At 42.8% G+C, this 16,283-nt stretch overlaps 3 protein-coding genes across 3 annotated transcripts; 1 reads left to right on the top strand and 2 right to left on the bottom strand.

The window, feature by feature from the left end:
* Positions 1–2,510: 2,510 nt before the first annotated feature.
* Positions 2,511–3,707, bottom strand: clec3ba (C-type lectin domain family 3, member Ba; the record flags this gene model as incomplete). Its single annotated transcript, XM_084444147.1, has 3 exons — positions 2,511–2,911; positions 3,386–3,481; positions 3,611–3,707. 3 exons carry the CDS (start codon positions 3,705–3,707, stop codon positions 2,511–2,513), a joined length of 594 nt encoding a protein of 197 aa, XP_084300273.1.
* Positions 3,708–6,400: 2,693 nt separating this feature from the next.
* LOC311314210 (fasciculation and elongation protein zeta-2-like) lies at positions 6,401–11,577 on the bottom strand (the record flags this gene model as incomplete). Its single annotated transcript, XM_084444547.1, has 9 exons — positions 6,401–6,438; positions 6,955–7,020; positions 7,157–7,232; positions 7,522–7,602; positions 7,876–8,138; positions 8,426–8,546; positions 8,730–8,846; positions 8,991–9,099; positions 11,420–11,577. The coding sequence occupies 9 exons, from the start codon at positions 11,575–11,577 to the stop codon at positions 6,401–6,403; spliced, it is 1,029 nt and encodes a 342-aa protein (XP_084300673.1).
* A 1,207-nt stretch (positions 11,578–12,784) lies between these two features.
* On the top strand, positions 12,785–16,147 carry cnih4 (cornichon family member 4). The gene is made up of 5 exons (XM_084445123.1): positions 12,785–12,869; positions 13,525–13,593; positions 13,716–13,828; positions 14,725–14,865; positions 15,307–16,147. The coding sequence occupies exons 1-5, from the start codon at positions 12,801–12,803 to the stop codon at positions 15,332–15,334; spliced, it is 420 nt and encodes a 139-aa protein (XP_084301249.1). The 5' UTR covers positions 12,785–12,800; the 3' UTR covers positions 15,335–16,147.
* Positions 16,148–16,283: the final 136 nt, after the last annotated feature.

The following is a 16,283-nucleotide window of genomic DNA, read 5'->3' on the forward strand; positions in this document are numbered from 1 at the left end:
TAACTCAAATGTACTCAACATATCCCATCACTTTTACTTGCATACAGTAATATCACTGTAGACACAATACAATCTCTATGCCTTGGACTTTGTCTGACCTCTACCTGGTCTGACCTCTACCTCTACTGAAGCAATGATCAGTCAACTTCGATGGAGTGGGCGTATTTTAAAGTCTGGACCCAGGCTAGGGGTGGGGGGTCCTTAGATTTTTTTCAAAATATGCCAGGGGTCCAGAGCTCAAAAAAGGTTGAGAACCACCGCTCTAGTGGATTCCTGGTGCTCTAGTGGGGTCTCTGGTGTTCTAGTGGATTCCTGGTGCTCTAGTGGGGTCTCTGGTGATCTAGTGGATTCCTGGTGCTCTAGTGGGGTCTCTGGTGTTCTAGTGGATTCCTGGTGGTCTAGTGGGGTCTCTGGTGTTCTAGTGGATTCCTGGTGGTCTAGTGGGGTCTCTGGTGTTCTAGTGGATTCCTGGTGGTCTAGTGGGGTCTCTGGTGTTCTAGTGGATTCCTGGTGGTCTAGTGGGGTCTCTGGTGTTCTAGTGGATTCCTGGTGGTCTAGTGGGGTCTCTGGTGATCTAGTGGATTCCTGGTGGTCTAGTGGGGTCTCTGGTGATCTAGTGGATTCCTGGTGGTCTAGTGGGGTCTCTGGTGATCTAGTGGATTCCTGGTGCTCTAGTGGGGTCTCTGGTGTTCTAGTGGATTCCTGGTGGTCTAGTGGATCCCTGTGGAGTAGTGTGCCACTGGTGGTCTAGTGGTGGATCTCTGGTATTCTATTAGATCCCTGATGTTCTGGTCAATCCCTGGTGGTCTAGCAGATCCCTGGTGGTGTAGTTATTCCAGTGTGTCATAGGATAGGTGGTGTAGCAAGGCGGGTTCTTGGAAACTCAGCCAAGTTATGTGCCTTTTTAATCACATTCACATTTCATGTTTGTCTTAGCCTAGTCTTATTGCTTGTTATTTGTTTAAGTGGCTTTTAGCAACAGTAGTTGGAGGTTTGGACCGATAAGGGGCAATGTTGTGGGGACGATATGATCAGGAAGGATAGTAAAAAGTGTTTTCTCACACAGTCCTGGAGTTGGCCCTAGTCTATTGCACAAGCGTCTGCCTGAATCAGCGTGTGTGTGTGTGTCACCATGCCACTGGCACCAGCGAGTCTGTGAGTCCTTTGGCTCTTGCATGTTGTGGCTCGGTTGATCATGAACCTCATTTGAATGGCATGTTGTGGACTGATGAGCCTCACCACGTAGCCTAATGGAGTTTATTGTAGCTAGCCTGACTGCACCACTGCCCCGAGTTCTTCCATGGCCTACGATCAAACTGTGTTATGAATTGCCCCTAAAGTTATATATAAAGTTGTGTGTTTTCTGTACTCTTTGCCTGACAGACTGGACTGGTCTACCCTAGTCTGGGGATATTCACTTTGCTTTTTACATCCAGGTCTAAGGTGAGGCTGCACACATATATGGATGTACTGTTTTAGCCGGATGCACCAGGAATCAGCGGTTATGGAAACGGTAAATTCAATTTCTGATGCAAAACCACTGTAGAGGCTTCAAAGATGTATCTGGGAGTACTACTTGGAATACTTTCATTGGTATGTCCATACAGGTTTTATTCTCTCGTAGAGACAAACCGGATGCAACCATAATACAAAACCAGATGCAAAATATCGGATGCAACGGAGTAGGTGGGCTCTAGACTGGATCTGAATCTGCCAGTGGATGGAAATCAGGCTCTGCTCCCCCGAGGAGAACCTGGTGACGCGAGGCTAGGTCTACCCCACCAACAAAAAGGGAATGTTTATTACAGTTTGTTGTAATTGGCTAGTACCTCATGTAACTTTAATCAGTCGTTCATTAACCAACCGAACAAGTCACATGCTAAAAATTGATAGATCTTAGGCTGGCAGTCAAGACTGTAGATGTATGCAAGGAGGAGGATGAGGTCTAATGGATGATACTAAAAAAACTATTCATCAGAACTCCTCAGCTCATGAAAATGAATAAAATACTGATACTGAAATCAGCCTGTACCAGAGCCCAGCTGGCAGAATAAGATGGAAACCTTGAACCTCTTAAATGTTTTATTACATAGATCAGCAGAGGATTTTTCTTGTCAGGCCAGAATTCTTGTTAGAAAATAAACAAATAGAAAAAAAGCCATCAAATAGTGTTTCCTCATACCCCATCAGTCTGAGAGCAAGCACCGTGTTATGTGTACAAGGTCATATCTATGAATTTTAATGTAAAATATTTAATGTAAGATTGCTATCTCTCTACTTCAATCCCATTCCAAACCACAATCTGGATGTAGTCTTTACAAAAAAGCACAACAGAAGATAATTGTTTACAAACAGCTTAGGCTAAGTTCATGCAGCACATAATGCAGTGAAGCACATAATGTGTAAGCTCTCATGCTATTCTCTCAGCAGTATTTATGACTTTGATTGCTCATGTAAATGCACTGAAATATAGTATAGGCAGACACAATAGAGCAATAGCTGTGGAGGCCCTACACGATGTTGAACTCGCAGACAGAGGCCTTCTCAGCACGGCAACTCTCGTCAAACCACTTTCCATTGGCCGTGCTGGAGAGGATGGCACAGTTCTGGCCACGCCCTCCGTCGGGCTGCTTGGTGATCTCAGTCTCCCAGTTCTTAAAGCGCACGTTGCTCCCTGACTGGTCGACCCAGTCCCCCTCTGTGATCATGTCGTTGATGCCCAGCCAGATGTGCTCCTCGGGGCCGATGCTCTGGCGCACGTAGTCATACAGCTGGTCGTTCTGCTCGCCGGTTAGAGGCGTGCTGATGGTGCCGCCTTTAGCTATGCAGTCATCGCTGGCTGCATGGTGGGTCTTCTTCACTGGATCAGCCAAAAAACACTTGCCAATGATCTTGGTGCCTTTCAGACAAACTGGAGGAAAGTAATGCATTTGTACGTTAAGGTTTTGTTGTTCCACACATTCACAGACTTTGAGTAGCCTACATTTAGGATAGCGTAACTCGTTTAGTTGCAGGGATTTTACTATTTTACTCCATAGGTTACAATATTATTTGCTATTGTGAAAATAGTTTTTATTTTATATATATATATATACTTTTACATTCCCTCAGTTACTTTCCAAATTGCATTATGTGTTAAATCATTCAGTGTGTCCACCAGTCCTTCACGCGTTGATAATAACTTCCCCTTGACTAATGTAAAACATATTTCTGAGATTTCTGCCATGGGAGATGGGACTCACTCTCTGCCCCAAGAACTGCTATCCCAGAAAGTAGTAACAAGACCAAGAGTGACTAATTATGTTCTTCAGATGTCTGTGAGCGCCCAACTTGACTGTGGACCTCTGTTTTTTTTGTCAGATATTAATTTAAGTTTCCAACTTACCACTTTGTAAGGCCTGTTGCTCTTTCAACACGTTCAGTTCCAGCACAATTTCATCAATCTGTTTCTTCAGCTCCTCAATAGCAGCATTATGCGCATCTATTGATTCAATGGGAGATAGTGCCATACATCAGAGCCAGAATTATTGTATTCTTCAGAGGTGTGACGGCACTCATACCTATGTAACATGCACCATTCATACTGTGTGCTTAAAACGCCAGCACCCACCTTTCTTTTCGCCCTTTTTCTTCGAGGAGGTTTGCTGGAACGAGGAATGCCCCAAAAGGAGAACGCACAGGAATAAACGCGCAAGTCGTTTGTCCATAATAGCAAGGGTATCCACTCGCAGTTAATTCACCGAGTATATTTCCACAACAAGAGGGGAGAAATTTCTAGTTCGAAATACCACTGGCCGCGCAGCACGATGGAGACAATGTCAGCTGGCTGCGCGTATTTTACGCACTTGAATCAACGGCCTGTCTGGGATGAAGTGCAGAAATCATGTCTCTGAGAACAAATGTTTTACAGATGTTTAACATGGCATTTGTATTCTTCTCTTCCCCCGGAGGCGATCACTGGTGGTGTTACGAGCGTTCAGTGCACATGTTTATTTATGTGGAAGCACGCGTGATATTATATCCAGCTGGTGTTCTTTCAAGTCACCTGCACATAGGCTACTATTTTTTGTAGACTACTGTCCGTGTTTGGTTTCATTAATTACCCCCGCAATAGTGCACATTAAAGTTGTATTTATCTACCAGTAATTCATAATACGTTTTTCACTTTTCCTAGATAATAAAATATGCCTTTACCCCTTTGACTGATTACATATACCAGTAGTAATGTACAGAAACTGTGTATCACAAACATGTAGCCTATTGGTTGTAATGGCTAATTATGCTAATTGACGCAGACCACAAGTTCTACTGTGTTCTTGGCTGGAGTCCAGAGGGTCTGTGTTTAATTTGTTAATCTTCAGTCCAGAGGTTGGATACGGTTTGGGAACTCCCAGAACATCTGGTTCCTCTCAGTAAGCTGCGCGGCAGACCTTAAATCATGAATCAATGGTATCTGTGCTTATTTGTTGTTTGTTTGTTGAGCTCCATCTTGTACTCAACATATATTATCTCAGGGATTTTTCCTTTATTTATTTGGGATTTTTCCTTTATTTATTTTTCCTTTATCATGATATTCACATGTACAGGGGAAAATGATGTGATTATAAACTCAAATTCAATAGTGGAGAGAAGTTACATGGGAAGTTGTATGGGAAAACTAGTCTAAATCATTAAACCTCAATTATCCTGACACAGAGACATCTTTTTCACTATACTGATACTTGCATTTACTGTAGTATGCTGCAAAACAAACAGGGAGAAGGTTTTGTTTCCAATGTAGAACAGATCTTCCAGTATGGAAAGTGAGGAACCTACATGTAGTAAACTCGAAACAGAGAAGTTATTGCGAGAAAGCGACTCTCAAAGAACTAAGCAAATGGAGAACAGCTGACCGCCATCTTATGAAAACATCAAACAAACAAACAACTTCCCAAAAACCTAAGATTGTGCAAGCCCAGGAAAGGTCACGGGCAAGCTGCACTGCCTAAGATTACTCAATACATATAAAATTGTTCCCTGTTGCTCACAAAGAGCAATATATATATATAGGCTAGAATATGCCCTAACCCTAACAGCTAATGAAAGTGCAACAAGTGAAAACTGAATGAGAAAACAGACACAATTTGGCTTTAAACCTTGATTCTGCCAATTTATTTAAAATGAAATATTTACAAAATACGCAAAGTTTAGAATATAAGTCGCTCAGTATAACATTTAATTGAAAATAAATAATTTACAATATACAAAAATTGAGGCAAAGAAGAAGGCAGCTTGATTTCTTGTAAACAGAAATAGGATATTGCCTATACTGTGTGAGCACCAGCTGTGGGCTGGGCAGGTATGGGCTGGGATCTGTTTCACACGGCACCACTGAGAGCTGGAGACAGTGTACGGGCCATAACATCATACTTCATTCAAATGCATAGTTAGTTATCAGTGTTTTGCTACAGTTCGGACGTTTCCATTGACATACAGTAAATACTTTCCTCTCCATGAGGTGTTGATGCTATTGCAATGTAACACTAAGATGACCTTGAGTAATGAGGTATTACTCTCTAGTGCAGCGTCACATGGGAGTTTGTGTTCACAAGAGCAACATTAGCATTTAGTAAGTTATACTTCATTAAACACTTCAAGGTTTACTTTTTACACGTCTACTGCTCTGATATCCCTCATTTTGATCTCCTACTTTGAAGTCTGTCAGTAGGGCTCACAAGCCGCGAATACAATAGGCTGTCAAAATCACCTACTTGTTTAGACGATCTTTCTCATATGACTTTACGGTACAGATTTCCACTCTCACTGCAATAAAAGTAAAACACTGAAATGCCAAACAATTGAAATAGATCAAACCAGGGTTTGTGAGATCACCATGCTTAGATAACCATACAGAATGACATAAAAACTCAAAACGGAGCAGCAGTTAAATAGCACGCATTAAAAAGTCAAATAAATTAAGTGTGCTTATGTTTTTAAAATACGATTTCCTCTTCATGTTGCTTGCTGATGCATCATCAGTCTATGGTCTATGTTGGGCAAAGCACTGTGGAAAACAAAGTCATATAAATCAGCAAGGCTGGACCTACAGAATAACGGCCCTGGGTAACGTTCTACCATAAGGAGAGACAGTAGAGATGTGTCACGTATGCCTACTTGTGGACAGATCTGGGCAACACATTACTCAACGGTCAGCCACACAAAACAATACACACTTTGAGCCACAATCAAAACAAGACACACCTTTAACCACAACCATATTAACCATAAGTATTATTAGCATAATACTTTTGAGCGAGCCAAAATGAGGAAAAATGCATTGCTGGGGTGTGAGAGTACTGTTCACTGCACGGCTTTAGGGGAGTCCATTGGGGGCGGGTACTTGGGAATGTGGGAGGTTAGGTTACAGAGCCAAGTTAAAGTTGAAGTCTTTCTTTGTGACTTAAACACATAAAGGAGATCAGCGCAGAATATACGACACCCTAACAGCAGCAGGGAGACAGTGAAGAAGGGGTGAGGAGGTGAGAGCAGGGTAGGGTTACACTACTGCTCAGGGGACAGGAGAGGGCGCCCTCCCAACGTAAAGGGAAGTACACTGCTACATAGTGCACAACACAACTTGTGAGTGTGTCACAAACCTCTCTCTCTCCATCACTTTCACATCAGAGCTAGTAAGTACAAAACAGCGAGAAGTTGAAAAATGATAAGGAAAAGGAAAATAAAGGAAGAAAGGAAGACAAAATATATTGTAGCAGACAAAGCAAAGACAAGACAACCTGGTTATGATTGTGGTGAAAATGATTATTTTAAACTCTGTTTCAACAAATGCGGTCCTGATCAATAACATATCTAGGAACATCAACCTCTTAACTACCTGAAATTAACTAACTCAGTAAAGTGTTCCCTCTCCAGTCTAATAGCTGTAACACTGAACATAAACATGTAGTTTATATTCACCTTTGAGAATATAGTCTGTCAGGAGACTGGGCACCTTGTCACTGTCATCCTTCATGGCATGTAGAACTACAGTACAAAGACACACAACCCCAACAAAGAAATGTCATGCACAATCAACTCCCCTCCAAACAACACAATGTAGATATCAGGGATAAAACATGAAATAGTTAAACAGATAAAACAGTTTATAGGTGACACTCACTCTTGGTGAGAGTCTGAAGGTCTTCCACAGATGGGGGAACTCCTTTCTTTTCATAGGGGATGACTGTGGTCAAATACTAAGGGTCCAGAAGGAAAGAGCGCATAAAATAGTTTTGTTCAATTGCTGAATCTGAGGAGAAATCATTTAATTTGCTCATTCTAAAGACTTAAGATTCTGGCAAGATTTCAAAAAAGAAGAGTTGATCCATGTTGGTGCATTATCATACATCATGAAGTTGGTGTGTCTCTATAAGAGAAAGTGACAATTTCGGACAGAGGCGATAGTTGGATATACACTGTCACACAAACCAAGTTATTGCACCAAGTGAGGGTGAATAAGATAGAGAGAGAAAGAGAAAAAAGAACCTGTCTCTCACTGCCCCCACTCCTAAAAGTTTGTCGGAAGCCATTTTGAATGGCAGTGGAGAGCCCCTCCATGCTGAAGCGCTAAAGAGGAAGGAAGTGAAACAGAAAGACAGGAGATGAGGGGCTAACAAGCAGGAAACCAGTGGATTATATATATATATATACAGTATATATATACAGAGAGAGAGAGAGAGAGAGAGAGAGAAGGATATTAAAAGCACCACATTTGAAGAATAGCAGCCTAACAATTCTAACAAGAATTGTAGACAGTGAAAGGGGTAAGGGTGTAAAGAGGTTGCATTCATAGTCGGTACGGACAAGACCACACAAACCACGACACACATGACGGCTTACCGATCCGAATCTCTCCGCCCGGCCCGGCATCGACCCTGCCCTGCCCTTCGTCTTCCTCCTCTTCCTCATCAGCTCGCGGTGTTCCTTCTGCCGGTTCTGCACGTCTATCAGTACGGAGATGAAGCTGTTCTTCACCTCCTTCTCAAAGTCCAGCTCGTCGCGCAGCGCCAGGTTCTGGACCAGCTCCTCAGAGAGGCTCCTGATCGTCGTCTCCACCTCCTCCAGGAGCTCGTTCAGCTCAGCAACACACAGCGTCCTAACCCCTGTACAGGAACGCACGCAAACACACACACACGCACACACACACACATACAAACATTTACCAACAACAAAGTGGTAACAAATGTGTCAACCACTCACGCCCCATTTTTCTTATTTATCTTTCTCCTCACGCGCACACACACACACACACACACACACACACACACACACACACACACACACACACTGAAACATACAGACCCACTCTCACTCACTCACTCACTCACTCACTCACTCACTCACACACACACACACACACAAAATCCTGATGAGGTTGGTAAATACTGACGCTGTTCGTAGCTCTGTCCGGCTGTGCAGCACTGGGCGAGGCTGAGGTCTGACTGAGAACAGTTCCGCTCCGCCTCCAGGTCAGGTGACTCCTGCATCATCTCCTCAATCTCCTCAATAACCTGCGACGACGCAAACCACAACCCGGCATAGCATCAGTGGCCGGACCCCGTGCTGACGCAATCCTCTGTTGAGTCCGCCTCTCTGCGTGGAACACAATCGCAAACTACCGGCGCACGGGCCTTCCCGCCAAATTCGGTCTCCGCCGAGGCGGAGAACACGTAGCTAACGCGTGGGGTCGGTACCTGCTCAGCGGTGAAGAGGGGCTCGTCGTTGATGCTGGAGACAATGATTGAGTGCGTGTCCATTTGCTCCCTGAGCTCCTCGTCATCGGACAGCTCCGCCTCTATGGCAGGCCTCCTCTGACACAGACAGGCGGGGGAGGGGGGGATTAAACCACGACTTTAATCCTGGTACGACCAATTTAGAATTGGAGATTATAAGAAATGAGCAGACATCGAGGGGGAGGGGAGAGAGAAATATGAGAGAGAGGGAGAGAAACTCACTGGGTTGACTTCCAGGTTGAGGGTGGGGAGGTGCAGGGAGCGTGTCCGAGACTGTTTCCAGTCCACTGGCATCACAGAGCCATAGTTATCCGTCAGAGCAGTCCAGATCCTGTGGGAGTGTAAATTATAGGCTTAAATAGGATGCTAGGAAGGGATTGACGGTAACTACACAGGTGGATTGGGGGGTAACTACTAGTGTTGCAGTACTCAAGACCGGTCTTGGTCTTGACTCAAGTCTCAACCCCTCAAAGTTTTGTTCTTGTCTCGGTCTCGATACACTCTGGTCTTGGTCATGACTTGGTCTCGGTTTAGGTGGTCTTGCAACAACACTAGTAACTACAGCTAACTACAGTACTACTAGTAACTCCTGGTATTTACTGGTAATTTCTTGGTAATAATGTAGATATTAACATGGTATTACTCTGGTAACTACACAGGTAACTACTGTACTAATCGTAATTGCCATGCTACCCTGGTATTACTGAGATGTAATGTAGTGGTACTAAAAAAGTACACAAAATAGTATAAAGGGAAACAATGCGTTATGTATCTGATACAGTGTATGCATACATGAGAGTGTATGCATACATAGGAGTAGGCGAGGTTGCATTGGGTTAGATAGGGAGGAAGTCCTAGTATAAAATCTATAGAGACTTGGTATATTCAGACACCTGGACTGAAGCGAGACGTGAACGCTGACCGCATTCTACTGGTTCAAAGGGACTTCTTTAATCTTTAGAGATATAAATTAGCATGACATGGATTTAATTGTAAGCATCAAGATGGAGCTGCTAAAAGCGACTATGCTACCCAATTCCCTTTTCCTGCTAAATGGCATAACCACTAACATAGATTGGATTTGTTTTAACTATCAACTCGTAATTCAATAAGCTCAAACATGTCAACAATGTAGCCTAGCAGAAAACAGCCTATGTTTCGCGTTGATAATCTCCGCATTCACTGTCATCATTGGCATGTGATAACGGCAGAATGAGATAAATTAGAATTGTATAGGCTAGGCCTTGGGTTTGTTAACATTTGTGTAAACAAAGACGCAACTTTTTCACAAGTAGCCTAGCCTATCCATGAATTTCATACTTACTCGTCACTCCCCATTACTGTATCCTCGCTGATGAGATTTACAGGTAGAGGATAAATGCTGTCTCTATTAGTGTTGAAATTTTGGAAGCATATTGTCAACTTCTCATCAAAGCCGTTAACCAGATCTGCCATTGACTTGAAACTACCAACTTCACCCGAAAAGCTATTGTTAAATTCAGGGAGATCCTCTAAAATTCCCGTCACCTCATCGACAGTCAGTTTCGCTCGGTTTATCCGTATCCCCTGGTCTGAAATTGTCTTGAATTCGTTGAAATCCTGCCACTCATCATCGAATTGCGCACAGGGCGCCGCCATCATGGCCGCTGCGCGAGAGACACCCAATGCGCCTCTGTGATCAATGATGTATGCGGTGATGGGATGGAATGTCACTCCGGATGCAACATCCTCTCGGGACTAGTGTAGGCCAGTTCGAAAACAGAACTCTTGGTGGCCCTCTTTGCATATAAATAGGCTAAAGCTTTATTGGTCATTATTTGATGTTTGATAAGATATCTAATCAATAGGCTATACGAATATCAGTAGGCTAGGTTATCTGATCTCTCTTTTCGTGTAGCTGTATATTTTAGGATAGGCTGGAATCATGGACAAAAACAGAAACCCAGTGACTCTCTCTCTCTCTCTCTCATTAACTATTCACAGACTCAGAGACTGACAATTTTGACATCATTATATTTATTTCATGAATTCGTGGTTATCAGAGATATGCTTCATAGCCCGATATAATCAACACAGAACACATTTGATGACTCAGGAATTGCACACATTCAGCAGCATGATCTTTATATCCCTGTATTGCAAGACCACAAAGCGGCATTCCAGGGTCTGAAAAAGAAAGTTCAGTTGCACATTTGTATCACCGTTTTTTGCTAAACAAAGTTTATTCATATAGAGATTTTAGACATTAGACGTTTATTTTATGTGAGACCGAAGAAGAGACAGAATGTGAGTACTACGTCATCGACTATTGAAACAAGTCTGTCAAGCCTCTGGCCCCTACCATGAATAGCCTACCTTGAATATGGTACAATTATCCTGCACCACCTTCTTGCAACTGGTCAAGGCAAGCTTTGCATCCAAAATGAATTCCCTTCCAATCACGACCTATACATGAAAAACAATAGGAACAACAACATGACTGTAATTATTCTCAGAGCTATGATCTATAACCTGAAATCAGTATCTCCAGAGAACGGTCAGTAGGGCCAAAACAACTTCACCACCAATAACTGCAACCATACAATCCCAGGGGGCTTTGTTCAATCTAACTGAACAACTATTGTGGTTAGCTCACCTGAATTAGTTCGTACTTGAAGTAGAGAACTTTGTAGAGAAACTCCTGGTTGGACTTGTTGTTGAATGAGTTCAGAGCAAAGGCCATGGCTTCATCAGCTTCCAGCTGAACATCAGCACCCAGGATGCCTACAGAGACCAGGCTTAAACACAGGAGTATCATGACCTGATACATTATTGCCGTTTGAAACTGTATCCTTTTGAGAGTCAATCTAGTTTTCCCCCCTCCAGGTTTGACAGGCTTGCCTTGAAAATGAATCCTCCTGTGTGTAAATACGTTGAAGCTATACTGCTCACTCATTGGTTGAACTGTTGGTAAACATTGCTATCAAGAATTATTTGTTCAATTCCAGCAGGTATACAACAATGAATGTTTTATTAGCCTACAGGAAAACTGTGGGAAATACCAACAGACTTATCAAGTGAAGGTGTGGAGCATTTCTCCTGTCCTCTCAGTTCCAAGGAACAGATACACATGGGTGGGGCATGGCCACTAGTTCCCCTGTAGTGGTGTTGGAGGTTAAGCAGCTTGCACAAGAGCCCAACGGTAGTAATAATAATAATAATAATAATAATAATAATAATAATAATAATAATAATAATAATAATAATAATAATAATACTTCATTTTAAAGGACATATAGAGGATGAACATAATGAGTCCAAGTCAAGAACTGATCCTTGAGAGACATATAGGTGACTGTGCATGTCTGAGACCCGGACGTAAGGGAGACATATTCTTTCCTGTCTGACAAATAGGAGCGGAACCACTTCAGGGCTTGGTCAGAGAGACCGATAAGAGTTTTGGAGGCATTCGAGGAGGGTAATGGTCGATTGCATCAAACGTTGCATTCAGGGCCAGAAGAATCAGGAGGCAGGGGGAGCCAGCATGATCAGAAGGTCCTTCATTACCCTATAGTGCCTAAGTGCTGTGGGTCAGCTGGAAACCAGACTGGAACTTCTGAAAGATGTTGTTGAGATTGAGATTTTCATGGAGCGGTGCTGCAACCGTTTTTTCTAACATATTGGAGAGAAATGACAGGCTGGAGATACTGTAGGCCTGTAATTTGCCAAAACTTCTGGATCAAGGGTAGGAGCAGTTTTGGGGCTGGGATCAGATTTATACCTCCACCAGACTAAAGGTCAACATATTATATAATTTCTCATTAGTTGATAATAATAAATATAGGCCTAGCTCTTTATTTGTAAGTTCACTACCCCTATTGCCAGGCAGCAACAGTCCACTTATCCATTTAGAGAGCTGTTGCACGCATTTTCTATAATGTCCATTACGTAATTGCACGCTAGATGGCGGTATAATGCCGTCGATCTGCCTTAAAGTTCTTCAAAATTCCAATTAACCGGAAATGACAGCAGATCACATACGGAAGCTGAAACATGGAGGCGGCGGTGTTCATTCTGTCGCTGGTCGACTGCTGCGCATTGATTTTTCTGTCGGTGTACTTTGTATCCTTTTCTTGAATGTAACCAGCTGAAACCTATCCTTTGATGTAGTCACTGCGGTTCATGTATTGCGCTCGTACTCTTCGGGTGTTCCTCAGCGTGCGCTACTACTTGCTATGCTAGCTAACGTTAGCAAGATAGCAAGCTGTGTACAATATCGAATGCAGGACCAATCACTGCAGCTATCCAGCTAACAAGTGACAGCTTCTGTCGTAGCAACGCCCTAGCAAGCCTAGGAACTGCCTTGTCAAATACAGCATTGTTTCACACTGTGACTATCAGAGTGTTGTATGCTTGTTGGGGACCTGCGGTTGACAACAACACACACAATGTAGCTAAAACTTACCTCAATGTTGGCTAGCTAGGCCCATTCTCGGTAAAAGCTAGTTCCCATAAACTCAGAGTCCATTTAGGCTTAAGTTAAAGCTTAGGTATAGGGTTGGGGCATCCATGGGTTGGGGTTAGGGTCTCTGCATTCATGGGACTTCTACACAGGCCGTAGCTGTAGCCCATCTAGCTACAACCCCTAATCTATGACTTCCTTGGAACGGTAATGTTCTGATAGTAGATTGACGTTTGCAGATCCGTAGGCTACATGCGGTTGCTTGATAAGTTGTCTCCTTTTTGGGATATACTGATACCTTAATGTTACCCATAGATAATCACTCTCTCTGACTTAGAATGTGACTACATTAATGCACGAGCCTGCTGTTCGAAGTTGAACAAAGTAAGTAAAGGAGATTCTTGCATTTAGTTTGCAAGGAGATTATTGCATGTAGTTTGTCCTTTGGTCCAGGTTTACCTGTCCATACGGAGTTGTATTATTCACTTGTGTAATTGTATCTGCAGTGGGTTGTCCCAGAGCTGGTTGGTCAGTCCCTGGCCACAGTGCTGATGCTCGTCTCCATGCACTGGTTTGTCTTCTTACTCAACCTGCCCGTGGCAGCATGGAATGTGTTCAGGTGAGCACCGTTCAGCTATTGGCACAATCCCAATGTCCCCACTAAACCCTCAAGCCCTGAACCCTCACAGACTTATTGACGTCATCTGGTAAAGTGGTTGAGTGTGAGAGGCTGCAAGGGCTCAAAATGGTATAAAAGGGAATGGGACAGCACTTGTGACATCATGTTATGTTGACGCCAAAACATACGACTTACTACGTTACTGCCTGTGATTATTGTTTGTGATGAATCTATTTACTCCAGAATGACTCAACAACACGCATTTCTGCATGTCACAACTCTTTCCATATTCATGTTGGAAATCTCAGAGTATTCAGAGAATACTGCACAGAGATGGATGATTAATGTCATGCAACTTTTAACGGTATGGGGAGTCATATGATATATGGCAACAGAAATCTATGTATTTTAAAACCATAGCCTACACATTTTCAAACAAATCAAATTATACAAACCCATAGGGTTGATAAACTATACGTAAAAATATTGAAATCAAAATAATTATAAGGCTACTTGTGCAGATTATTGGCTGTTCTTCAGGTAACCACGAGTTCACATCACAACGATATGAGCTGTGGGTAATTCCCTTAGGCAAAGTCTGCAGAAGTGCAGACTTACGGAAAGGGGGCAAAAAGGGCTCAAAATGTCTGTCCTAAACCATCACACACTTAGTGGGAACGCGCCTTAAATTCTGTGAGTCCGTAAGGTTAGACATTGGGACTGGGGCATTCTCTTCCCACACAAAATTACGTGCCATGGAAAAGCACACAAGCGCCAAAGATGTGAAGGGAATAATATTTCTGCATTGTGTTCATCATTTTGTTCGTTATCATCATCATACTTTGCATCAGTCTATCTGTTTGTTTTCCTCTGATCTCTGACCTCTTGATTGACAGGTTTGTGAAGGTGCCCCTGGGTAACATGGGTGTGTTTGACCCCACTGAGATCCACAACCGTGGCCAGCTTAAGTCTCACATGAAGGAGGCCATGATCAAGCTGGGCTTCCACCTGCTCTGCTTCTTCATCTACCTGTACAGGTGAGAGACACTTTATATAACCTCTGATGTAGAAGCGTTAATAGGAAGTACTTGATGTAACACTGGAGCGTGTACAGTATAATGCCAAACATTGACCAGGTTTTGATAGTGTCCAATAATAAGTTGATGGTGATAGTGTGTTGATGGTGTCCAATAATAAGTTGATGGTGATAGTGTGTTGATGGTGTCCAATAGTAAGTTGATGGTGATAGTGTGTTGATGGTGTCCAATAGTAAGTTGATGGTGATAGTGTGCTGATGGTGTCCAATAGTAAGTTGATGGTGATAGTGTATTGATGGTGTCCAATAGTAAGTTGATGGTGATAGTGTGTTGATGGTGTCCAATAGTAAGTTGATAGTGTGTTGATGGTGTACAATAATAAGTCATTCTACCTCTGTCATCTTTTGTCCCCATTTGTCTAACATGCTGCTCTCTTCACAGCATGATCCTCGCGTTAATCAACGACTGATGTCCCTGTGCTATTTTTAACCCAAGCTGCCAAATCATAAACTCTTGGGAATGTCATGAAACATTACCAGGCCCTCAGCCCCAGGCTCAGACAGTCTCTCTACACTCCACTGGACACCTGACCATCGCTCAGCCTCCCTCTGACCCCTCCCAGGAAAACAAAGATCGGTTATAGTGACATACTCCCGCATCCTCAAAACTGCCCTGAATCATCGGAGTGAGTGAGTGAGTGAGAGTGTGTGTGTGATTGTTTTGCTGCTGCAATGTTGGAATTGCACTGCTCCACCGGGCAAAACAAAAATGACAATCGCACAGGCTAAATGCATCATATTAACAACTAAGAGTCAGAAACGCAACGTTTAGCAGCACATCCTTGTTTGCAGCATGTTCTGAATACCTACTTTTTTTGTCTGTCTTTTCCTTGTTTTTTATTTCTAATGTCATTGTTGTGGAAAAGCCAGAACTCTAATCTGTTCATGCCAGAAATCTAATCTGCTCATGGTAACACTGTTTCTTGTGCATCAATTAGTCAAACTTGTTCTGATATCCTGTCTGCTGAATGGCAAACATTAACATTGGTATTAAATGGTGATCTCAGGGTAATCCTTTCACCTGATTTGGGAAAAAGTATTTTCCTCTTTTTTGTAGCATTGGAGAATAATTCAACATGGCCTCTACGACACTTGCTTTCACTATGAGACAATATGTACAGTATGGCAAGTCAGCCTGTTATTTTGATAACTGGCACGTTGAGTAATTACCAGTAATTACCTTCTTGAGCCGTTTGTATTTTTCCGTCAGTGTTCTGAACTGGGAGGGGGTATCTGTTCACAGTTTGTCTGATAAACATTTATTTTTGCGTTTGAAAATTGTGGAGTTTCTTAAATAAATAAACTTGAAAGAGTAGTTCACGCATGGTTATTTGTACCTGAAGTGGGTCTGACTCCTTG

Source organism: Borostomias antarcticus (assembly GCF_949987555.1).
Source record: "Borostomias antarcticus genome assembly, chromosome: 10".
Classification (NCBI taxonomy): domain Eukaryota; kingdom Metazoa; phylum Chordata; class Actinopteri; order Stomiiformes; family Stomiidae; genus Borostomias; species Borostomias antarcticus.